Source organism: Muscardinus avellanarius, assembly GCF_963383645.1.
Source record: "Muscardinus avellanarius genome assembly, chromosome: 2".
NCBI lineage: Eukaryota > Metazoa > Chordata > Mammalia > Rodentia > Gliridae > Muscardinus > Muscardinus avellanarius.
Genome location: NC_137787.1, coordinates 30404890 through 30429911, shown reverse-complemented (window position 1 = coordinate 30429911; position 25022 = coordinate 30404890). Strand labels below are relative to the sequence as shown.

At 41.4% G+C, this 25022-nt stretch overlaps 1 protein-coding gene across 1 annotated transcript in view; it reads right to left on the bottom strand.

Annotated features, from left to right (window-relative positions):
* Positions 1 to 9607, bottom strand: part of PLEKHM3 (pleckstrin homology domain containing M3) — a gene marked incomplete at both ends in the record, with an annotated part of 178419 nt that extends 168812 nt beyond the window's left edge. The window contains one exon of the mRNA XM_080719921.1: positions 8944 to 9607. Coding sequence (XP_080576047.1) covers positions 8944 to 9607 — 664 coding nt within the window. The remainder of the gene's footprint in view (positions 1 to 8943) is intronic.
* Positions 9608 to 25022: the final 15415 nt, after the last annotated feature.

Genomic DNA, 25022 nt, shown 5'->3' with positions numbered 1-25022 from the left:
GAATACTTATTAGCACCTGGCTATGTGTACAGTTAACTCCTGTTAAATGATGTCTTTTTTTTTTTTTTCAGTGTTGGGGATTGAACCCAGGTCTTGGCACATACTCTTCCACTGAACTTCATGCCCAGATAAATGACAGCACTTACTGAGAGTATAATAACAACCTTTCTTTCCTTCCTTTTCTTTTCTTTTCATGGTACTGGAGATGGAACCCAGGGGCAATCTACCTCCAAGATATACTCCCAGCCCTATTTTTTTTTGTGTGTGTGGGTATGGGGATGGAACTCAGGGGCATTCTACCTCTGAGCTACATCCTCTGCCCTATTTTTTTATTCTTTATTTTGAAACCGGGTCTCACTGAGTTGCAGAGGGCCTCACTAAGTAGCTGAAGCTGTCCGCAAACCGCGATCCTCCAGTCTCAGCCTCCAGAATGCTGGAATTACAAGCGTGCACCATCACGCCCTGTTCTCAGCCCTATTTTTTATTCTTTATTTTGAAACAGGGTCTCATTAAGTTGCAAAGGGCCTCACTAAGCAGCAGCTGAGGCTGTCTGCTAACCCACATGCTCCTGTCTCAGCCTCCCAAGTGCTGGGATTACAAGTGTGCGCAACCATGCCCAGCTTGCCCTCCCCTTCCTTCCTTCCTTCCTTCCTTCCTTCCTTCCTTCCTTCCTTCCTTCCTTCTTTCCTTCCTTCCTTCCTTCCTTTCTTCCTTCCTTTGTGGCACTGGAGATTAAACTGAAGAGCATTCTACCTCCAAGCTACACCCCTGACTCTATTCTATTATTTATTTTATTTGGAAACAGTGTCTCTCTAAATTGATGAGTATCTCACTACTTGCTGAGACTGTCCTCGAACCTGGGATCCTCCTGTCTCAGCCTCCCAAATACTGGGATTACAAGTGTATACCACTACACTTGGAATAACAAACTTTTTTCAACTTAACACAAGCTTTAGGTAAGAAAAGGGAAAACAGAAGTTTTTCTACTTTGAAAACAACAAAACATAACTACTCTGTCCTTATTTTCTAAGCATGAATAGATAAAATTCAACCTTCTGTATGCTTACATTTGGTACAGTACAAAGTCTTCTATAATATGGTTCATATCTTCAAAGGACTCCAATCTAGTGTGGGAGATGGATAGATAATTAATGTACAACAGAATAAAATGTGCTTGGAATACGTAAAGGGAAAGGGGTAAGGATATTAATTGTGAAAAAATGAGAAGGTCTCAGAGAGGATGTGGCATTTGAATTGGTCCTTGAAAGATAATAGAAGATTCTTGGGAAGTGCAAAGGGCAGAGACAGTATTCTGGGATGAAGAGAGCATGTGCAAAGGCCCAAGAACTTGAAAGCACACAGCATATTAAAAATGGCAAGAAAGGTCAAGGTGTTAGAAGGTGCAAGCAATAAGGCTGGGAAGATACCTGAAGGCTTTATGAAGTTCACATTGAATTTTGTAAGTAACGGGGAGCCATGGCTCATTTTTAAGAACAGAATAGCATGAAAGATTGGTGTTCTAGAAAGATAATTCTAGCAGTTTGTAAAATGAGTAACCATAATTTTCCTTAGCCAAAAAAAGATAAAACACATTAAAAGAACAACCACAAAGAACATCAGACACTCCATTTTTATGTTTCCCATATAAAAGTATTAGGAATCAGAGTACAGGCTATAGATGAGGCATATTGGGTTTCCAAATAGCTGCCACAGGCCAACATTCAATAATATAACCAATGAAAACCTTATGACCACATAAAATCAACTTTCTATGACCTATTTTAGCAACTTCTTTGTACTGACTAATCTTGTTGAAGGTGAATCATAAATTCAGCAAGAGACCATGTCCTGGTGACCTCACTTATTCTAAGCCCGCAGGAATATTCCCACCTCTACTGGTTCCAAGGCTTTTGAGAAGCATCCTAATTGAAAAAGCAGTCATTTTAGTATAAGTCCCAAATTTGGCTTTTTTTTTTTTTAAGTGAAAGATGGGGAAAAAAGAAACCGAAACAGAGTAACATAAAGCCCAGGATAAAGAAACTATACTGCCATGGTTTTTCTAGCCCTAAAGAAAATCTCTGCTTGAGACCTTCTCCTAAAGTACTCAGAACAAGAAAATACAAGCATAGGAATGGTACCAGGTCACCAGAGAGAGAAACCTATGGAAACAAAAGCCCAGTGGACCACTGCCCTTGCCAAGCTGATGAAAATGTGAACACAGCGAGGGAGGGAAAAGGAAGTTAGATTCTAGCAGTTTGTTGAGTTTCAGAGCTCTACAGCTAATGCGAAAGATGTCTTTTAAACATTTTTATTTTTAAAATTGCCACTGTGGTTCATCCAGAAGTAGTTATAAGGCACACAAAAATCTTCTGGTGTTAAGTAATTTCTGCATGCCTGTGTTTCCATCACGACCTTTCATTACAGATCTGACTACAGTAATTAGCTCCCATACAACCATGAGTCAGGGTCAGTTTGAATACATCTGAGAATGAGAATACAGTTTTAGAGCTGGGAAGGCCTGCAGAGATCATCTAATCTGCTTCAGTAGGTTTGTAAGCCAAAGGCAACACACAGTAAGTGTTTTTTCAAACCAACACGATGAGTTAGGGTAAGAGACTTTTGACTCCTACTTGAGAATTCTTACCATATAGCCTCACCTTCCTCTACCATATGTCTTCATTTGTGGAAATAAATGTGTGTGTGTGTGTGTGTGTGTGTGTGTGTGTGTGTGTGTGTTTTAACCTATTTTTCAAATACACGTAAACATATCTAACACCCACAATTTCTTATATTCTTACCTTAAGATATGTTTTTAGTTCTACTGTAATTCTTTAATGCTAAGATTCTGTCTTCTTTATCCTATGGGACAATTCTCAGTGCCTAAAGTTCCATCGTTATTCAATGAGCAAGAATAGTCTGACAGTGATGTAGACGAGAAGAGGAGTAGGTATGTCAAGGGTATGTCTTTACAGAACTATTAGCACTAGGGTCAGAAATCAGCCATCTTGGTGTGGGGTCAGGGCCCTCCCTCAGGCTAGTTCCCAGGGCATGGTAGTCTGGGATGGCAGCAAGGACAGGAGCTAACCCTAAGGAAGCTTTAGTCTCTGCAACCTACCTGCAGGCTCTTTAGAAATAACTGCCTCTCCAGCCACCATGCCTGAGGCTTACGCCTTCCTATCACTTTATGACCTAACCCTCTGAGATTAGGATCCATTTTCTCAGATAATGTAGATGGTATTCATTAAGCTGGAGTCAAGTCATAACTCATCGCCTACTAAGACCCCCCTCTTTTTGTGTGAGGTACTGGGGATTGAACACAGGGACATTCTATCTCCCAGCTACATCCCCAGCCCTAAGAGTCTCGCTAGGTTGATGAGTGTCTCACTATTTGCTGAAACTGTCCTTGAACCTGTAATCCTGTCTCAGCCTCCCAAGTACTGTGATTATAGGCCAGTGCCCAGCTTACTAAAACCCCTTGACAGGGCTCTCCATTCCCTAGCACAGGCAGGTCTTCCCGTGCCTGAGGCAGCGCGGCTTCCAGTAAATTCACAGGCTTCAGCCAGGCATGGTGGCGCATGCTTGTAATCCCCACGCTTGGGAGGTGGAGACAGGAGGATCATGCTGGTTCGAAGCCAGCCTCGCTGGCTTAAGAGACCCTGTTTCCAAATAAAAATATAAAAGTAGGTCTGGGAGTGAAGCCTGGAGGTAGAAGGGTTGCCAGGAACCTCAGTACCACCAAAAACAAAACAAAACAAAACAAAACAAAACAACAACAACAACAAAATTCACAGGCTTTTAAGACAGCCAAATGAAGGGGCGAACCCTCCAGCCCTGACTCTGCTTCCAGACCACGGAGTGGGTTCAGCTCCCTGCATGGCTAACATTCAAGAGGGTGAAAGGCAGCTCCACTGTCCCTCCTGAGGACTCCCTGGACCCTCTGCGTGGCCCACGTGTTTCAGTATGTTAAATGTGGGAAACAATCCTCACTTAGGTTGCTTTGGTGTACCTCAGTTTTTCCTTTATTAACCTATTGAATGATCACAAGAAACTGAGGTAAGAACTATTATCCCACATTTTATAGGGGGGAAAATGGAGCCAAAGAAAGATTAACAAACATGTCCTATGTTACCTGGCTAGTGAGGACTAGAACAAGGTTTGAAACTCTAACAGACTAGGTTTAGAGTCAGTGCTTTTAGCCAATATGCTGTTTGGCCAGAAGGCTTTTTTTTCTTTCATAGACTTGCCTATCAGCATATCAGCTGCTACTATATCCCAGCTACACACCACCCTCGTCATACCAGAACCAACTTGCTTTGTTCCCAAAGCAGCATTGACCTCAGTAAAGCTCAGGGGCCCATCACTTATCCCCAATTGAGGCAGAAGACACTGAGGTCCTACCAGATGAAGACCTTTGAATTTCTTGTTATAGGAGAGGGAATGATGCAGGCTACAAGAGGAAGGGGTGGACAAAAAGGTGAAGAACCACCTCCTCTAAGTCTTTAAGCTAGTCAAGGTGAAAGTAGAAGAGCTAGCCAAACAACAGTGGCAAAAGCCTGACGTAAAGCCAGGGCTGGTGGCACAGGCCTATAATCCCAGTACTTGGGAGGCTGACACAGGAGGATTGCAGGTTTGAAGCCAGTCTCAACAATTTAGTGAGGCCCTCAGAAACTTAGTGAGACCCTCTTTCAAAATTAAAAAGTAAAATAAAACAGGGCCAGGATGTAGTACAGAGGTAGGCTGTCCCTGTGTTCAATTCCCAGTACCACAAAACACCTAACATCAACCATGCAGTAAGAGATCCCATAAGAGAATGACAGGGCTAGAAACAAAACCAAGTTGACCTCATCGAAAGAAACCTACTTAACTACGTTTGATTTCTTCTGAGGAGTTCCCGACCTCTCATTAAAGCATGTTAACTCTTAGAACAGATGCCAGCATTGTGGGTCATTTGAGGACACTCTGAATTTGAGATGCTCACCAGGCAGTGGGATGTGCAAGTCTGTAGCTCTGGCCTGACCCCGGCTCTGCTGGGTCCTCCTCCCCCGAGCTTGCCAACATACTACACTGCCTCCCTCTGTTTGGTATATTCCCTAGAACAAGCATCCACCAGGATGGCTAATTGTGAAGGTTCTGAAGTAGACTTTACTCAATGATCTTGGCTGATTCTGACTAGTACGCGCTTGAATGTTGGCACGCCTCTCCTCAAGTGCTTATGAGTTACGGTCATTAGAGTACAGGATTGTCCATGACTCGAACTCTTCTCTAGTCCCAGAAAAAGAGGGAGTGACCATTGCTTGTCCTTGCCCTGTACCTGCTGAGCAACAAAAACATGACTTGTCCTGCCCACTCACCAGAGCATCCCGGAAAGAAAAGGTGTTAGGAGTCCTACATGGTAGTGCAGGTCTGTAATCCCAGTACTTGGGAGGCCGAGACAGGAAGGACTGCAGGTTCAAGGACAGACTCAGCAAGTAGTGAGACTCTCATCAACCTAGAGAGACCCTGTTTCAAAATAAAAATAAAATAGGGCTGGGCTATAGCTCAGAGGTAGAATGATCAGAATGTCCCTTGGTTCAATCCCCAGTACCTCCCCCACACACACACGCACACAAAGGTGTCAGAAGCTTGGCATGCCTTGCCCAAGTACGCTAAGTCCTCTAGGACATCTATCTCATGGATGACCGAGAGGTGGCCAGAATGTACTATATCAATACCTGCAAAGGCCATTTGTTACAGATTACTTTTCAAGACTCAGTACTTAGTTCAACATAAATTAATATAATAAATAACAATATAAACAATATATCAATATTAATATAATATTGACTTTATATGTTGATATAATTAATAGGAAAAATAAACTTGGAAATATGATATTATCTTAAATTATATTAGGGATTTTCCTTTCTAGCTCCCTTTTGTGTGTGTGTGTGGTACTGATAATTGAACCCAAGGGCATTCTACCTCTGAGCTACACTCCTAGCACTATATTATTTTTCTGCTTTTGAAACAGGGTCTCATTAAGTTGCAGATGGCCTCACTAAATTGCTGAGGCTGTCCTCGAATCTATGATCTTCCTATCTCAGCTACCCAAGTACTGGGATTACAAGCATGAACCATGCCCAGTTTAGTTTATGCTAGGGATTTAGAAGTGTTAGGTGATTTAGTGATAAAACTTTATGTGCATCCAAGAAAAAAAAACTGAGGTTATTTGTTTGTTTTTTACTTTTTTTTTTTTTTTGTGTGTGTGTGTGTGTGTGTGTGTGTGTGTTACTAAGGATTCTACCGAGGGGCATTCTACCTCTGAGATACACTCTCAGCCCTATTTTATTTTTTTGTTTTGAAACAGGGTCTCACTAAGTTGCTAAGGCTGGTCTCACACCTGAGATCCTCCTGTCTCAGCAGCCTCCCAGGTACTAGCACTATAGGCATGCGCCACCACGCTCAACTTGGAAGTTGTAAATCAAAGAGCACACCTTCAGTATGCACTCAAATAGCTCAAAGGCAAAGCCACTATTCTGCCAGGCACAGGGTCAGAGCCTCTTGTTTGTCCTCCAATATCTACTCAGTCACCATATCCTTGCTCTACAATGTCCTTTCCTTTTACTCCCATGGTCACCAGTCTTGGTCAGTTGTCACAGAAGACTTGGGAGAGTCTAGGAGAAAAGACAAGAAACTACGAGTCATGAATCTGAATGGGGGGGGATTACTTTTAAGAGAATGGATTTGAACTTTATGTGGAAATGTGACACCTCAAAGATAAAAACACTGCATTTCCTTAGTATACATATCAAATTATATCCTTGACTCGGTGGTACTTATGGACTGATTTTATTTATTAAAATGTTAAATCTAGCTGGGCGTGGTGGCGCACGCCTGTAATCCCAGCACTTGGGAGGCTGAGACAGGAGGATCGCACAGGTTCGAAGCCAGCCTCAGCTACTTAGTGAGGCTCTCGGCAACTCAGTGAGACCCTGTTTCCAAATAAAATATAAAATAGGTCTGGGAGTATAGCCAGGAGGTAGAAAGCCCCTGAGTTCCACCCCCAGTACCACCACCAAAAAAAAAACAAAATGTAAAATCTATCAGTGAACTACAATGAAACAGTAGAGATGGAAGTACAAAATAACGTGAAATCCAAAAATAAAAAGTTAATTGAGGAGAAGCTGTCTAAATTAAGAACTGAGCATGGATTGAAGAATCATCAGTAATAAAAATTGGTAGCTTGAGCTGGGCATGGGGGGGTGCATGACTGTAATCTCAGTACTTGGGAGGGTGAAACAGGAGGATCACAGGTTCGAGGACAACCTCAGCAAGTAGTGAGACTCTCAACCTAGCCATACCCTGTTTCAGAATAGAAAATAAAAGAAACTAGGGCTGGGAGTGTAGCTTGGTGGTAGAATGCCTCTAGGTTTAATCCTCAAAACCGAAAAAAAAAAAAAAATTGCAGCCGGTAAGAATGAAGTTGTCTTGAAGGAAAATGCTGGAGGAAATGGAGAGATGGCTTGTTGTATCTCACAGAAGAGAAGTACATGTGTAGCTACATGAGGGTGTGTGTGTGTATGTGTGTGTGTGTGTGTGTGTGTGTGTGTGTGTGTGAGATCCTCTTGTCTCAGCCTCTAAAGTACTGGGATTACAGCTGTGTGCCGCCATGCCCAGATTTACATGAGTTTTATACATACATGTGCACAGGCATATGCATAAAATGTGAGGAGAAATGAAATTCAAGGTACTCTACCGTGAGCACCTAACCATCTTCTTCTACCATTTCCAGCCACCACTGGCTATGGGATTGCTATACTCTCCACTTCTCACTCCCCTCCCCTTCTTTCCTCACAGTCCTGAGAACTGAACCCAGGGCTTCATGTGCTCTAGGAAATCCCTCCACTACTGAGCTGCACCCCTCCTCCTCAGCTTTCTTCACACTACACGCCTGACTCTCACCTCCCACAACCATCTTTCTGAAATTTATTTATATATTTTTGGTGTGATGGAGATTAAACCTAGAGGCATTCAATCTCAAGCCAGGCATGGTGGCACACACTTATAATCCCAGCATTTGGGAGGCTGAGACTGGAGGATTGTGGTTCCCGGCCTCAGCTACTCAGTGAGGTCCACTGCAACTTAACAAGATCCTGTTTCAAAATTAAGACTAAAATATAGGGCAGGGGGTGTAGCTCAGAGGTTGAATGTCCCTACGTTCCATCCCCAGACCCACAAAAAAGAAAAAAAAAGAAAAAGGGTCTTGATGAGAGTCACACTACTTGCTGAGGCTGTCCTCAAACCTGCAATCTTCCTATTTCAGCCTCCTAAAGTACTGGGATTACAAGCATGCACAACTATGCCTGGCTTCTTTTTTAATTTTACTGTCCTTCAAGATGCTGCCCAAGTTCTCTGTGCTCTCATAATTCCTTCCTAAGTAGCCTACTATGCAGTGTCTTCTCTTTCCTCTGCCAGAAGTACCCTCTCAAACATTTCAATTAATCTACTACTGTCTCTCATTACTGAGAATCTTCATGAGTCTTTAGTGTCTGATGCCCCCAGTTAGGTGAGAAGTTCTGTCAGGCAGACATTGTATCTTCACATGTCACCAAATCTAGTGTAGCACAAAGATAGGCCTAACATGGGACTCAATAAACATCTACTGATGTGAATTCACAGGATCAATAATGCTCAAAGGAACATTACCTGTGAGAATCATCTGTTTCTAACACATAAAATTAGAAAGGGAGAATTAACCATAATTATCTTCTCATTAAATACCCCTTAAAAAGATGATAAGATTGTCAACTAGATGCAAGGTAAAGTGTCAAAATAAATGAAAGAGAAGGCTTAAGTGAGCAAGGTCAAAGTGGATACTGGGAACAACAGTCTCCTGAGGCAGAGGTAAGAGAGACAAAGGAAAAATCAACGTTTGTTCAAAAGAAGTCAGATATAATGACGTACCAGTATTTCCTTGAGCATCTTCCATCTTACTTGGTGAGGGCAACAGAAAAGATGGCCTGTTGAAGTGAGGGCCTTGAAGAGATGGCAGCTGCTGCTGCTGCTGCTGCTGCTGCTGCTGCTGCTGCTGCTGCTGCTGCTGCTGCTGCTGCTGCTGCTGCTGCAAAGGCATGGTTTTGAGGACCACCTGCCAGTTCACTTGGGTAATATCTGACCTTGATCGAGCATGTCCTGGCTTGAAAGTGGAGGTCTCATCCAACAAGTCATTCACAGAACGAGGTCTGTCCTTCCGACGCTGACAGATATTGAAAAAATTAAAAGTCGACGCTTCCTTTTGCTCCATCCAGGAAAGATTATCTGGGGCTGTCCCTCTCTGGACCATAAACTGTTCTTTGGCAGGGAAGACATTTTGAGCTTTGGTTTCTAAGAGCCCGCTCTTACAGTGGTCCCAAATCATGCCCCCCTTGCCCAGGGAGGCAACATTTCTCATAGCACCATTGTCTGTTATGTCGCTGAAGACCTCGTGCCCTACCAGTTCAGGGACTTCCTGGATCCCATAAACCTCTGCTTGCTGCACAGCCTTTTCTAGCTTACTATCAAAAGTACTAAAGAAATCCTCAGTAACTTCCAAGGCTGGGCTGATATCATCCACTTCCAGAGCTTCCATGTCACAGGTTCCAAGAGGCCTAAGCCTCCGGAGCTGGTTCAGGAAAGGGCTTCGTGAACATTTACCCAACAAAGGGATCTGCTTCAGCAGTAGTGCTATAGAAACAACAGGAAGGAATGTTCAATTCAGCTGCCGAGGGCAGGCCATGCACAAGGTGGCTGATGTTTTCCTGGTCATTGAAACATTTGCTAGGTAACAGAGGTATCTGGAGACAAACATTCCTTTGAGCTTATTCTTCAGTGAGATCTCTGTGAAGACAACAGGTAGTGGTTGTCAAAGCAATAGTATGCCAAATCTTGACTTCCTGAAGGGAAACAAACAAACAGAAAAACATTGGTAGATGGTTCACTGTGTTCTATAGTACACATATCTGCCCAATTAATTTTTCTTCTTACACCTCTTTTATGGTAGTCATGCACAAAGTGGGAAGACACCTATGGAGAAGTTCCACTGTCAGGAGTACACATCACTCCCTGCTTTGTATTAGAACTTAATACAGATCAGGGTGGAGTCTTGATAAGGGGAAATTAGGCCGGTAGCTTTTACTCACTCAGAGAAGCCTTTGAAAGCAGTTGTAAAAAGATTGCCCTGGCAAAATCTTTGATATTTTGACCTAAAATAGTAAGCAAAAGAGACTAGGGTTTCTGTGACTGGCCTATATCATAATCAGTCTGAAAGTCATAAATGCCTGAGTCCTTTTACAAACCTTGAAAGCACTGACAATCTGTTGGGTTTAAAGGTATAAGAGAGAAGTAGAGGGAAGTGTCATCATTTTTATTAGACCTGAATGTTATTGTGTTTCTTCAGGTGAGATTTTTATAATGTCTAATAATGACTCTGGACTTTGGAATTCTTCCTGTCTTCTTGGAAAAAGGTTTCAGAATCTAAACTCCCTGAGGGTCCAGGATTGACCTCAGAGTATAAGTATAGCCTGGGAGTGTCTAAGGGTTTCAGCAAAGTTACGTCCCGAGTGGCAGACCTTAGTTCATCCTTTTCTCTCTCCAGTCCTCAAGCTTCAAACCTTAGGGCTCCACCTTAGGCAGAAAGAATCCTAGGGGAACACTAACTCACTATCTCAGGAAATGCTTTATCTCCAAGGTTAGACCAAATTAGAATAGACCTTGATGGTGATGTGGTCCAATACAGTCGACATATATCCATATATGACAATTGATTTATTTTTAGATTTTTATTTATTTATTCATTTTTGTGGGTGTAGTGATGGAACCCAGGGGCATTCGACCTCCAAACTACACCCCCTGCCCTAGGTCTCACTAAATTGTGGAGGACCTCACTAAGTAGCTGAGGCTGTCCGTGAACTGCGATCCTCCGGTCTCAGCCTCCCGAATGCTGGGATTACAAGCGTGTGTCACCACATCCGGCTCATATGTGACAATTTAAATTAAGCAAAATCTAAGTTTCTCAGTCATACTAGCCACATAGCAAGTGCCCAACAACCACATATACCTGTGTATCTATAGCAAAAATCAAGCAAATAAACAAAACTACTAGACAAAGGCTATTTTCCCATTTCACTGCTCATAAATAGGTAAAACTAGGCAACTAATAACACCTTTATATACTGCTGCAAAAATAGACAAACATGCTTTTTTTCAAGAAACCTCAAAATTTTTATGATTATTAATTAATTTTATCACTTAGGTTATTAAACAGTTACACTAAAATCAACAATACCAATCTGCACTGTAAATAATAATATATGCAAACCTTTGTTTTATATGTACAAGGATACATGCAATTCACAGAAACAGTGATTAGCCTTTTTTGTAAGATGATATGAATATAAATTTTTCTACTTTATGATATTTTAGATTTATTGGGTTAGTATTTCATAAAATTGTTCTAGCTACACAGTTTTGTTGTTTATCTTTTTTCCCCTGAGTCTAAGGTTAAATTCAAGTCTTCAGGCTCTTGTATTGTATAATAGGATTTTAGTATTTCTATAATTTTGAAACTTGGGATTTTTTTCAATTGCATCTGTATACCAGGCACAAAGAAAAAAAAAAAATATATATATATATAAATCTTAAAACTTTTAGATCTTTACTAAAAACTCAAATAAGCATAAACACAGGACAAGATTCCTATTTTTATAGAAACGCCATGAAGGTACAGGACATTAATATTCTAGGATTACAGGTATTTTATTTCCTAACTAATGCTTCAAATTCAGTCTTTAAACCATGCTAGAGAGAAAGTAAGTACTGTCAAAGTGTGTTCACAGGCTGGTTGGAAGCATGTCACGCTAATGGCCAGAATGTTCGTGTGTAGACTACTTCCATCCCACATGGTCTACAATCACAGACAGGGAGCAGCCTTTGCTATCATCCTTTCTCCAGCCTTTCACAGGAGATGACACTGGGGCACAGAGAGATTAAGTAGTCACAAGGGCACCCGCAAGCTAGGTCCCAAACACACAGACATGTTCTCAGCTTGGGGCTTTGCTCAGGCCATTCCCCCAGGCCCCAACATGGCCACCTCTCTCGGTGAGTAATTGCTAATGTCCCCTTCTCAACAAGGCTGACCCAGACCATAATATTTAAATTTATGCACATATCTACACCCGGAACTCTTTTTTCTCCCCTGGCTCAAACCCAGGACCTTATGCAAGCTAGGCAAGTGCTCTACCAATGAGCTATATCCCCAGGCCTACTATGGACTCTTGATCTCCCTTTCTTGGCTTTTGGTTTTTAAATAAACTTCCTTCTGAAAGAGTTTTAGATCTATAGAAATATTAAAAATATAGTAAAGATAATTTTTGTCTATCCCATAGCCAGTTTCCTCTATTCAGCATTTTATATTAGCATGGCATCTCTGTAATGATGAATGAACCAATAATGACACATTATCATTAACCAAAGCCCACACTGTATTCTGATTTCCTCAAGTCATCTACTGTCCTTTTTCAGTTCCAGGACCTTATATAAGATATTACATGACATTTAGTTCTCATGTCATTCTCTTAGCTGTGAAAGCTTCTCAGACTTTTTGTATGTGTGTGTGTGTGGTGCTGGGGACTGAACCCAGGGCACCTACACCTCTGAACTATACCCTCAGCCCTTTTTATCTTATTTTATTTTTAAATAGTCTTACTAAGTTGCCACATACTAACTCAAACCTTCAGTCTTCCTGTCTCAGCCTCCCAAGTGCTAGGAGTACAGGTGTGCGCCACCGCTCCCAGCAGACTTTGCTTGTTTTTGATGACCATGTCAGTTTTGAGAAGTATTGGTCAGACAGTTTACAGAATGTTCACCATGTGGGAACTGTTTGTTCTTTTTCTCCTAATTAGATCAGAACTCTGTGTTTGGGGGAGGGAGACCACAGGGGCACAGAGCGATTCTCATCACCTCCTATCATCTATCATACCATATAGGTGCATACTATTAACATGACATCACTACTCATGTTAGCTTTGATTGCCTGGCTCAAGGTTCCCTTTTTTCTTAGGCATTTACCACCTTCTAACATACCATTTAATTTGCTTAATGTTAATATTTCTCTCTCTTTCTACTAAAATATAAGCTCTATGGGTCCAGGAACATGTACTCATTTTCTTCACTAGGGTATCTCAAGTACACAGGATAGTGCCTAACACATACAGATATTATTAATTTTTTTTTTGTGGTACTGGGGGTAGAACCCAAGGACTTTCTACCTCAGGCTATACTCCCAGACCTATTTTATATTTTATTTGGAAACAGGGTCTAAGTTGCTGAGAGCCTCACTCAGTAGCTGAGGCTGGCTTCGAACCTGTGCGATCCTCCTGTCTCAGTCTCCCAAGCGCGGGGATTACAAGCGTGAGCCACCACGCCCGGCCTCACATACACATATTAAATAGACACGTGTCAAATGAGGACACTGTTGTTCCTCTGCATGACACTCTTAAACCTTTCATGGCCTACCTACCTCTTCAATACCACCTTCTTATTTTACTCCTTGCTTTTGTCCAAGTTGAGAGACTTGCTCCTATTTTCTCAGGCTCTCCTAGCACTCTGGGTTTGCCACGTTGTACTGAAATCATCAGCCAATCTCTCTAGATCTCACTCTATGCTCTGAGCTGCCTGATGCAGGCACGGTTTGCTACTTAGCCTCCTACACATTCTGTTTTCATCCTTGGGGCGTCTTACTCTTTTTGGAATTTCATCTGTTCCCTGGGCTATACTGCCCTTGCATAGAGTCGAGTCTCTGTAACTGAGTACCTCTTACTAGCTTGCTTTATTTGGTTTTGAATTAACTAATTAGCAAATAATAGTAACATATTCAGACAGGTCAAATATGAAGTGTTCCTTCCTCTGACAAAGTGAACTTCAGTGTGTGGGTGCAGTGTGGTGTGCCTCAGCACAAAGCTGGAAACCAGGAGCTAATTAGAACCGGGTTCTAAATCTGGCTCAACCACTCACTTGCTGGGTGGCCTCGGCAAACCATTTAACCTCTGGGAACCGTACTTAGCTACCTGTATCCAATAAAGTTGCTATTATCAAATTGCTTTGTATGTGGATTGTTCAGGAGGTAGCTGTTCCAACATGTCTTTAAAAATGCAAATTGCTATATAATCATGGAGCACTCTGTTGGACCTCACCCTTCAAATGCCACATGCCCTTGCTCTTTCCCTAGAAAGATTCATCAGCACAATAAAAGCAAAGTGGATAACTAACTACTTATAAAACACTACTTTTCAGCCAAACACAGTGACCTACAGATATGTATCTTATATAGACTACCCTCCTGTAAAACGAGGTATTTCGCTGGGTGTGGTGGCGCACGCTTGTAATCCCTGCACTTGGGAAGCAGAGACAGGAGGATCGCGCAGGTTCGAAGCCAGCCGCGCGTGCTGGCTTAGGAGACCCTGTTTCCAAATAAAAATGTAAAAATAGGTCTGGGAGTGTAGCCTGGAGGTAGAAGGGCTTCCAGGAACCCCAGTACCACCAAAAAAAAAAAAAAATGAGGTATTTCTCCTATTCCTATTTACTATAGATTGAGAAATCAAGGTCCACTTATCAGTGTGGTAATATAAGAACTTACCAAAGAATGCCTTGCACGCATCAAAATGTAACAGGATGGAGAATCAGTGTATTGCTATTTTCTTAGAAGGAAATCTGCTGTTGACGTGCTCATTAGGCCAGGCTAATTAGCAGGATGAATAGAGCAGCCCTCCCACACAGGGGTGGAAGCAGATTTGAGTAATAACAGGAGGCCTGCCCACACAGAGCTGTCTCTTCTCCTGAGCTGGGCAGCCAAAGCGCTGACTTCCTCTGCTTGACTAAATGACTTGCAATCAGAACTTAATGAATGCTGAAGGTATATGTGCCATGTAGTTTTAGAAAACAACTGGATTGCACAAAAAAGTACAATGCCAAGGATAACTTGTTTCTGCCACTTTGTCTTAAAAAATGAGAACAAAAGGTGCTCACGAGGGTGGTCAGCTCTCTCGGCTCTCTGTGTTCTTCACTTGGGTTAAAGTTGCAGCTAACTGAGAATTTTCTAAGTTACTTAAGGTAATGGGTCCACTAAAGAGGATCTGACTAGTAAAATGCCTTTCTGGACCATGAGGTTATGAATTTTCATGGTCCTCTGTTATAAAGACAATGTAAATATGCTGATGGAGGATAGGCATGCCACAAATAGAAGACTAGAAAATGGTGCAGAGTGGATCTCATAAAAAGAGCTCAGGGGGGCTTTCAGGCGAGATGGACAGCTGGAACACAAATGGAGTCTCATATTCATGGGCTTGGAGGGAAGAATACATGGCCACGGTGCATCCAGATTCCAACAAATAGAAGACTATTGCTATGCTATGGAATAGCATCTCATTCATATAAATAATTAAATTCTGAAAAATACTGATATGGAAAATATAATAAAAACCAGTCATGATCTCATAACTCCAGAGAAGACAAATTATGTTGTGTGTGGTTTTGTCCAGCCTTTAACTGGAATCAAGACTATACATACAGTTTGAGTATGCTGTCTCTTTAAATATATGCTCCAAAAGCTAATAGGAATAAATACTAATGAAGAAGAACAGTAGAAAGAGGAGGAGGAGGAGGAATAAAAGGGAAAAGAAGGAGGAAAAGAGGAAGATAGGAGAGAAAGGGAGGGAGCGAGCAAGGAGGGTTGGGTCTCAAGAAGGCTGTGCCTGACACCTGGCACAGGCCCCACACCACCGGACTCTTCTACAGCTATCTGGCATCTCCTGGATGCACAGCTATACTGTTCTTCAAAGTCTTTACCTTCCTTGAAATTGTTAACCTGTTCCCTCCCAGGGCGGCATGGGTACTGCTCTTCAGTTGTCCTTACTTCTACCCACTTAAGTCTTAGCTGCCATCTTTTTCCTTCCCTTACTGGTCTCTTCATCAAATGTGGGGCACTGCTTGGGCTCTCTTCTCTGGATGCTGCTACATATTTTCCTTAAGCCAATGAAATTACATTTGCCATTTCAATTACTTCTATATTCATGGCACCCAAATTTCTACTTTCTTTTTTTTTTTTTTTTTTCAGTACTAGGGATGGAACCCAGAGGCATTCTACCTCCATGCTACACCCCTATCCCTGTATTTTTTATTTTTTATTTTGAAACAGGGTCTCACTGAGTTGCAAAGGGCCTTACCAAGTAGCTAAGGCTGGCATTAAACCAAGATCCTTCTGCCTCAGCCTCCCAAATGCTGGGATTACAAGCATGCGCCACCATACCCGGCTCCAAATTTCTACTTTCAATCTCGACCTCAGACCTGATCTCTGGTCCTATGCTCCCAACTATTTGGACATTTCTACCTGAAATACTCTATGAAGAAATTAAGCTGAATGTGTCTAAAAACACCCTCTGTTATTTATTCAATAAATAATTATGGTCTGGGTACTTTTCTAGGCATTGGGGAAACAGCAGTGAATAGAACCCTTCAGTGAAACGCTTACTGATGACAAAGTTCAACTCTTTAACAGGACAGTCTAGGCTTCACAACCTTGGCTCAGCTTGGCTGTCCAACTTTGCACTTCTGTTTTCTACACACACCTTCTTCTCCAAACTGGAATGATATTGCTCAGATTTTATACTTTCCTAACTCCAAGTCTTTGTTGGCCGTTACTGTTGCTATACCCACTTTCACTCCTACCTAACTACGGAAATTCTACTTTTTTTTTTTTTTTTTTGGTACTAGGAATTGAACCCAGGAGCATTTTACCTCCAACCTACACCCCCAGCCCTATTTTGTTTTAATTTTGAAAAGAGGTCTCACTGGGCTGATGAGAGTCTCACTATTTGCTGAGGCTGTACTTGAACCTGCAATCCTTCTGTCTCAGCCTCCCAAGTACTGGTATTACAACTGTACACCACATGCCCAGCATCCTACTCACTTTTTTTTTTCCAGTATTAAAAACTGAACCTAAGGGGCATATTACCTCTGAGCTACATACCCAGCCTGATTTTATTCTTTATTTTGAAACAGGGTCTCACTAAGCCGTGGAGGGCCTCACTAAGAAGCTGAGGCTGGCTATGAACCCGGATCCTCCTGTCTCAGCCTCCCAAGTACTAGAATTACAAGTGTGTACCATCATCCCCAGCTCCTACTCACTTTAATGCCTGATCCTAAAACAGAATGTCTTTGGTACCTTCCCCAGAACACATATTATGTTGTTGCATGTTCTTTCTGAGATGATGATGATGATGATGATGATGATGATGATGATAATTATAATTTACCAAATCTTATTTTGTGGACTAGGAATATGGCTCAGAAGTAGAGTATATGCCTAACACGCATGAGTCCCTGGGCTCAGTCCTCAGCACAGAAAAAGTAAATAAGAAAGTAAGAAAGAAAGGAGAAAAGAAAATCTTATTTTGTGCCTAGTACTTTATATCTCTAAGCCTCACAGTGTGAAATGTGGGTGCTGTTATCCCCATTTTACAAATGAGGAAGCTGAGGCTCAGCAGTATCAAGCAAGGTCACGCTTCTTACTGGAACTATATCCACTCAAGAGTAGCAATTCTGCCCTGCTCAAAAAAAATTTTTTTTTTTTTGGTGGTGGTACTGGGGATGGAACCCACGGGCTTTCTACCTCCAGTCTATACTCCCAGACCTATTTTACATTTTATTTGGAAACAGGGTCTCACTAAGTTGCTGAGAGCCTCACTAAGTAGCTGAGGCTGGCTTCGAACCTGCGCAATCCTCCTGTCTTGGCTTCCCAAGCACGGGGATTACAAGCATGCGCCACCACGCCAGGCTCTGTTCTAATTTTATAGCCCTCACTGAGCCTAAAAGTGTGCCTATTACACAGCAGGTGCTCAGTATATATTTGCTAAATGAATAACTCTGCATATTTTAAAGCACTGACATCTATAAGTATATAAAAATATACATATATATTATAAATGTAGCTTCCTGGCAAAAATATATTTGAATGCTTTACATGTTCACTTAAGGAAAATTTGATGTATGTTGATTAATTTTTTTCTCAGTATAGAAAGCTTCCTACCTATTGACCATGGTTCAAAAATAATATGGTAAAGGTCATATAGCAAAACCTCATTCAGACCCTTTATAGAAAAAAAAAACCGCACCTACACAGAACTTAGAAATTATTCTGGACCCACTACAGTTTCAGCAACTTGGTGGGTCTCATTTGTCAGTGACTTCAAGCTCAAGCTCCTTTGAAATACCTCAATCAACTTAAAGCATTCTCAGTCCATCTCTGCACTTGTTCATTGTTGTCCACTTATAAAGTCACTGAGACATTGATGCCCCTAGATATTTTTCCAGAGACCAAGCTAAATATAAGCACTGCACTTGAGGTGATGCACTGCTTTGCTACCCGAAGCAGCAATGTTAATACGCCCCTATGTCGACCACTGGATTTTCGGAAAGCCCAGAGTTCTGGTTAGGAAGCCCGTTTTCATAAAACCACCAGTGTTCCTATATGTCCTGCTCTCAGAAATGAAGCAGACAGAGACAAATTTCAGTTATGTAAGTGTCTAGAAATGCAGACTTGATGTTTTCCAACATCTCCCTTTGCCTCTATGGCAGGGAATAGTGATTTAAAAACAAACAAAAGAGCCACTCCAATTATCATTATCCTGGGATTGAGGTGAAGATGGTGAAAATCTCCTTTGTAAAGACCACACGTTTCTAGAGTTAGCTTTTCACTGCAAGAGGGAGTAACCGGCTAGGTATATATACATAGGTTAGGTATATGTAGGCTAGGTATATGTAGGTTAAGTGAGGTGTGTTTTTGTCCAGTATTTAATTGGAATCAAGACTACACATACAGTTTGAGCAGACTATCTCTTTAAATATATGCTCCAGAAGCAAATAAGAATACAGTCTAAGGAAGAAGAACAGGAGAAAGAGGAGGAAAAAGAAGAGGAGAAAGCAAGCTGGCATGGGCTGAATACATGACAGATCCCAACAAAGAAGTGTACCGAGACTCAAATATGCAAGAAACCTCCAAAGAGCTCAGGAGGCAGCTTCAGATGTAAAGATATCATCAGCTCAAGCAACTATGTAGGATCTTCTACCTGAACCAGAAAAATGAAGGCTCTGTTTCCAAACCCAATAACAGGACTAAGTTTCATTTACTTTTCTCACATAACTCTTCAAATTGAGTTAACCTATGGGAAAATTTTACTGAGAATACTCATTTTTTAGATGCATGGTTTAGAACATGGTTTATAAAGTGCCTGATAAACTTCCTAATAAATAGCTGCAGTAATCTCAAAAGAGAGAAGTTGGTAAAATAATAGGACTATTTCAAAGATGATGAAAAGAGAGATCAAGATGACTCATCTATTGTTATTCAAAGGTCCCAAGGGTAAGAAAATAAGTTCCTGAAATCCCTGTCTAATTACTGAGTCCTGTGGGCCACCCAAGTTCAATTACCTTTTAAGTCACCTTAAATCTCACAGGCGCCTGGTGGTAGAAGGACCATAAACAAAAAGTGACTAAATTGACTCCAACCCTTGAGCCACTAGACTAAAAATTAAGTTTATTCAGTGGGACAGAGGCGTGGCGATGGGCAGAATAGAATTTCTGACACAGAAAAGGCTTCGTGTCCTAACGTTGTCTTCTAAGTTGAATGACAACCACCAAGTCAGGCTGACTCGGCCTCTCGGTGCTCCTCTGTGAGGTGGGAATCCTGCCAAAGCTGTTCCCATCAACCTTAGAGAGTTGAGAAGCACAAACGCAGATAGTGAACATGAAAGTTCTTTGCAAATCTAAAACAATTATTCCTATTAGAAGTCAGCTGATTCTTAACTATACAACCATTCCCAGCAAATATTTACAAGGACAGATCAGGTATTCAAACACTACTTTAGATGCTGAGGACAAAAAACAGCTCCTGTCCTCAAAGTACTTAATAACTAGTGGGAAATAGATACAAAAATAAATATAAAAAGTACCTTAACGGAAGTACAGAAAAGTTGTTATGAAAAGACAAATAAGGATTATTTACTAATCAAGGGGCAGTAAAGAGTTTTATGTAATAGAATACAATTAAACAACAGTGATATGCATACAGAGATGGTTTCAGAAAGAAAAAAACAAAGATGAAAGAAACAGATATACAAACAAAATCAATTATAACCTGATCTAGAAATTATGCTGCTTCTGAAAATGATGCTGTCACCCTACAATAACAGCCTCAAGGGTCCCAGTGAAGAGTAAGTGCTGTGTGAACTCACAGATGGAAGGCTCAAGAATGCAAAGACCTCCTTCATCAGCTGCCCCAGTCTTTCCAACCCTCAGAAATGTCCCTGTCCTACAGAGGCCTTTGCTGGGTGCCTGCACATCATGGGAAATGAATAATTCACTTTCCGTTGACTTTAACTATTTAGGTCACTGCAGCTAATTTGAAGGGTGGAGAATACTTAGGATTTTAACCTTTAGAGCAACCAGCAGTGTATGGGTTAGCACACATGAACAAAGCCAGTTCCTATGGGCACACAGTGAATGTACATGAGAAGTAATTAACTGACACCCTCGCCCCCACTACTCTTGAACCTGCTGAAAAGTGAGGCTGGGTCTTTGTAAAATGGCGCCCAAGAGCACCACATCAATGATCAGGTCTAAGCAAAACGTTACTCACCTCCTATTTGAAAGGACAGGCGAGGGATGTAGCTCAGTGACAGGGCACTTGCCTAGCCTGTGTAAGGCCCTGAGTTTGATCCTAGCACCATAAAAAATAAAGAAAAAAGTGCAGGAAAGAAAGAATACATACTTCGTGGGGACAGTCTATATCCCTGACCCTTGCCTCTCTTTCTTTTGGACTTAATCTGTGACAATGACCTTGGCTACCAATCTGTCCTAGACCAATTTCATCAGGAAGCAAGAAAGGTTGCCAAAGGCAGACAAAACACATCTCTGACCCTTAAAGATAAGCAAAAGATAAGAAAATAACAGAATGAGTCTTTGTTATTTGAGGATGTACTCCATGAAGGCCAAAATAATCTCTGCCCATTTTAAAGGACAGAGGAAAAGTTTAAAAGCATAAAGGAAAAGAACTGGAAGGCCTATGTATCCACTGCCCAACCTTTCCCTTACTATGAACCATTAATATTAACATAAAGTAGGTGGGGGGCTGAAGATTGAGCTTAGGGGAGTTCTACTCCTGAGCTATATCCAGCCCTTTTTATTTTTTTGTTTTGAAGCAGGGTCTCAAAAGACTGCCAAAAGTCTGCTGGAGTTGCTGGGCTGTCTTTGAACCCAAAATCCTCCTGTCTTAGCCTCCCAAATCTGTACTGGGATTACAGATTTGTACCACCATGCCGGCTAAAATAATTCTGCACTGTGTTAATATTTTGGAGTTGAATTCTAGGGCTCTGATTGATCTGTATTTCTCTGATTGTTTTGATCTGATAGTAAGTTGACAAGCCTACCATAGTTAGAACTCAAAACAACTGTCCCTCATCAGGCACTAAGTGCCAGTGCACTTCTTAAATGTCCTGCAGATCCCCCTTCAACACGGATGGACATATGTTAAAGGTGGAATGGTGTACTTAAAGTGGTTAAAAACAAAATAAAGCTACTTTCTTTTAACTCCTAGGCTGAGACATAAATTAAATAAATAAGTAGCTAATATTTATTTAGTACTTACTAAAGGGCAGACATTATATGTTAAGCTCTTTACCTACTTTAATGTTAAATTCTCACAACAATCCTGTTAGAGAGTTGCAGTTATTATTACCACTTCACAGACATGAAAAGTGACATTTAAAGAGATGAAGTGATGTGTCTAAGATAATATGTCCAGGGAGTTGCACTAGTACTAAAATACACACATAGTCCCATATGACAATTCAAAGCAAATTAATTATCCTGCAATAATATGCTAACATTTTACACACGTGGTACTTCAAATTTTAGTGTTAAATGTCAGGAACCTTAATGTTTATTTTTAAATCTTTGTGTGTGCTAATTTCATGACCCAGATAGTTAATTGATAAATATCATTTTTTTTTCACCCAGGGAAACAGTTGCTGCTTAATTTACAAAAAGAAAAAGTCACTTCTATAATACTCCTGTGTCATTATAAGTTTTCTAAGGAGATGGTAGATGAGAAGCCTCTGAGCAAACAGAGTAAAACAGTTGTTCTCTAACTAAATAGCTAACCTCAATTCTCTTTGTGACCTCAGACACATTACTTGGAATGTCTGCGAGGGTATAATCACTGTGACTTCACTTAGGACAAACAAGAACTTCTGCAAATGTTTACACTGTCCTAATTTGCCCAAACCTCTTACTAATGTTTCCCTAAGACATCATTTTTCATTTAGCCAATAAATAGAAACACTTGTAAAAATGTTTGCTTAAAAGAACTTCAAAACAAATGTTTCTGTCAAAAGAATTAAAAGAAATATTTCAAATTGGATGTTACTATAGACAATTCTAGCATATTTAACTAGGAAGGGATAGTCAAATAGTCACCTTCTAAAGTCTACTGAGCCAAATATCAACATACCTAAGTTCAAACATAATAACAAAATAGGCCCACAATTTTTTCTTATTTTCAATCTACTAAAAATGATACACTAGGTTCCATATTTCCACAGTACAATGAAAATACAGACAATGTATATGACCTTTTGGGGAAGGGCAACTACTTTTGGACCACAAGATCCGGAATGGGGAAGATTTGAGTCTCAGTCTTTGATGTACCACCACCAGAAGTGTGATGCTGCTCAAGATACTAAAACCTGAATTTCGCACCGGGCGTGGTGGCGCACGCTTGTAATCCCCGCGCTTGGGAGACGGAGACAGGAGGATTGCGCAGGTTCGAAGCCAGCCGCGCTGGCGTAAGAGACCCTGTTTCAAAAATATAAAATAGGTCTGGGAGCGTAGCCCGGAGGTAGAAGGGCTTCCAGGAACCCCAGTACCACCAAAAAAAAAAAAAAAAAAACTGAATTTCAGTTATTTTGCCTGCAGTGTAAGACAAATATACCTGCCTCACTCTCAAAGGTGGTCTTGGAGTGCAAGTCAAATAGCATAAAGTAGTGCTTTATGAACTCCAAAGCAAAGTGCAGGATGCCCACAGGTGTCTGTCTGGTGCCATGGAAAAAGTCACCGCATCCTCTTTGATGTCTCCCATTTAAAACCAACAAATTGGTGGAGAGGAAGAGAGAGAGAGAGAGGGAGAGAGAGGGAGAGAGAGGGAGAGAGAGAGAGAGAGAAAGAAGAGAGAGAGAGAGAGAGAGAGAGAGAGAGGAAGAGAACAGCAATTTTTTAGGCAGCTCTGAGGTAAGGTCCAAATCTACTCCAGGTTCCCTTCATTGTTCAAGGATGCTGCGCATCAGCTTTCCTTATTGCCTGAGAGTGGAGGGATTGAGTGGTGCAAGTGTCGTATGATTTAAAAGTGTAGCTGTTCTCAAAGAGCACGCAAGACCTGCTTTTGCTTCCCAAGCTCCTCCACACCTACAGTGAATTCCCTCTCCTCTTCATGTTTAAGTGTCAGGACACAGGTCTTCATACTTGCAGGCTCCACTTCCCAAAATCTATTCATTGTGTCCCCAGACGCAGTCTGTTTCTGCCCCAGCTGAAGCGTCACAGGCAAAGGTCAACAAAAGTTCCTGTGTTGCTCAATCCAGGACACTCCCCTGTGCATCGGACTGACCACGCGACACGCACCCACTCTGCATCACTCTCAGGACTCCACTGGCCGGGACCCCTGGTGTTCATGACAAAAGAACATCAACCTTAGCTCTGTGGCTACCTCGCCCCAATCACTCCAAATCAGCAGTCATGTGAATCTGCCAAATCTCTCCCTTTCTCTCCGTCTCTAATGTCTAAGCACAGTCACCACCATCCAGTTGTCTTCCCTTCAGTCTAATCCACCCTTTTGCATACTGCAACCCAAATTAAAATGGGCTTTTGCAAACATTGAAACCCTGTTGCCTTCTGGGTGAATCATACGCTCCTTTAACATTACCCAGAAAAGCTATGGCCACTTACCTTGCTGGTCTTACAGCTTGAATCTCCCTCTCCACCCCTACCCCCTCCCACCTACTCCTACATCAACCCTACTCTGTCTCTGACCATAAAGAATATTCAGACACTAGAATTTTCTATATGCTTTCTTAACCATCCTGTTTTGTCTTCCTGGAATACTGTTTTCCACCACCATCATCCTCATCCCCTTTACCATCCCTCCTTAAGTAATCTGTTCCCCCAACCTGACCCCCTCCCCCCCCCGCCGAAAAAACTAGCTAATTCTAATTTAAGCTCTTGGGTCTTTCTGAGGAATCACTTCTCTGAACTCCCAGGCCCATTTTGAATGCCCTTCCTATACTCTCCCATAACCCTGATTTCCTCCATTAGAATGCTTCTTTAGTTACTTAAAAAGGGCCTGTTTGCTTCTCTGAATCCCTCAACAGACTAAGCTTCATGAAGGCAAGGATTGTGCATGTCTTGATCAAGGTTGTATTCCTAGCTCTAAGGACAGTGCTATGACACAATACAAGTGCTCAAGGCTTACTTGTTGAGTCAACAAGCATGGATCCCTGAAGGTGAAGAGAAACTGTCCTGAAAAAGTTAAAGGGCAGGTAAAACTAGAACAGAACATGTGAGGGGAGATCATTTAGCTAGTTTCCTGGAACTTGAAAACCGTTGGTTACATTTCTGATGTTTTCTAACCTATAATACATGTTCCCTATTCTGTAACTGAAAATTAGCATTTATAATCACATTTACAGACCACAAAGTGGAGTAAATATTTAACAATTTCCAAATTAGATAAATATCTGCGAGGAAACTGGATAATGCAGAACAGGTCAGCTTTGGTTTGTACTGATTTATAAGTTAGTTACACCGATCAAGACAATTAGATAAATAAATCTATCCCATACTCATAAACGTGGCATATAATTGGGAAACCAATTTGAAATATACAACTAAAATGAACAGTAATGAGC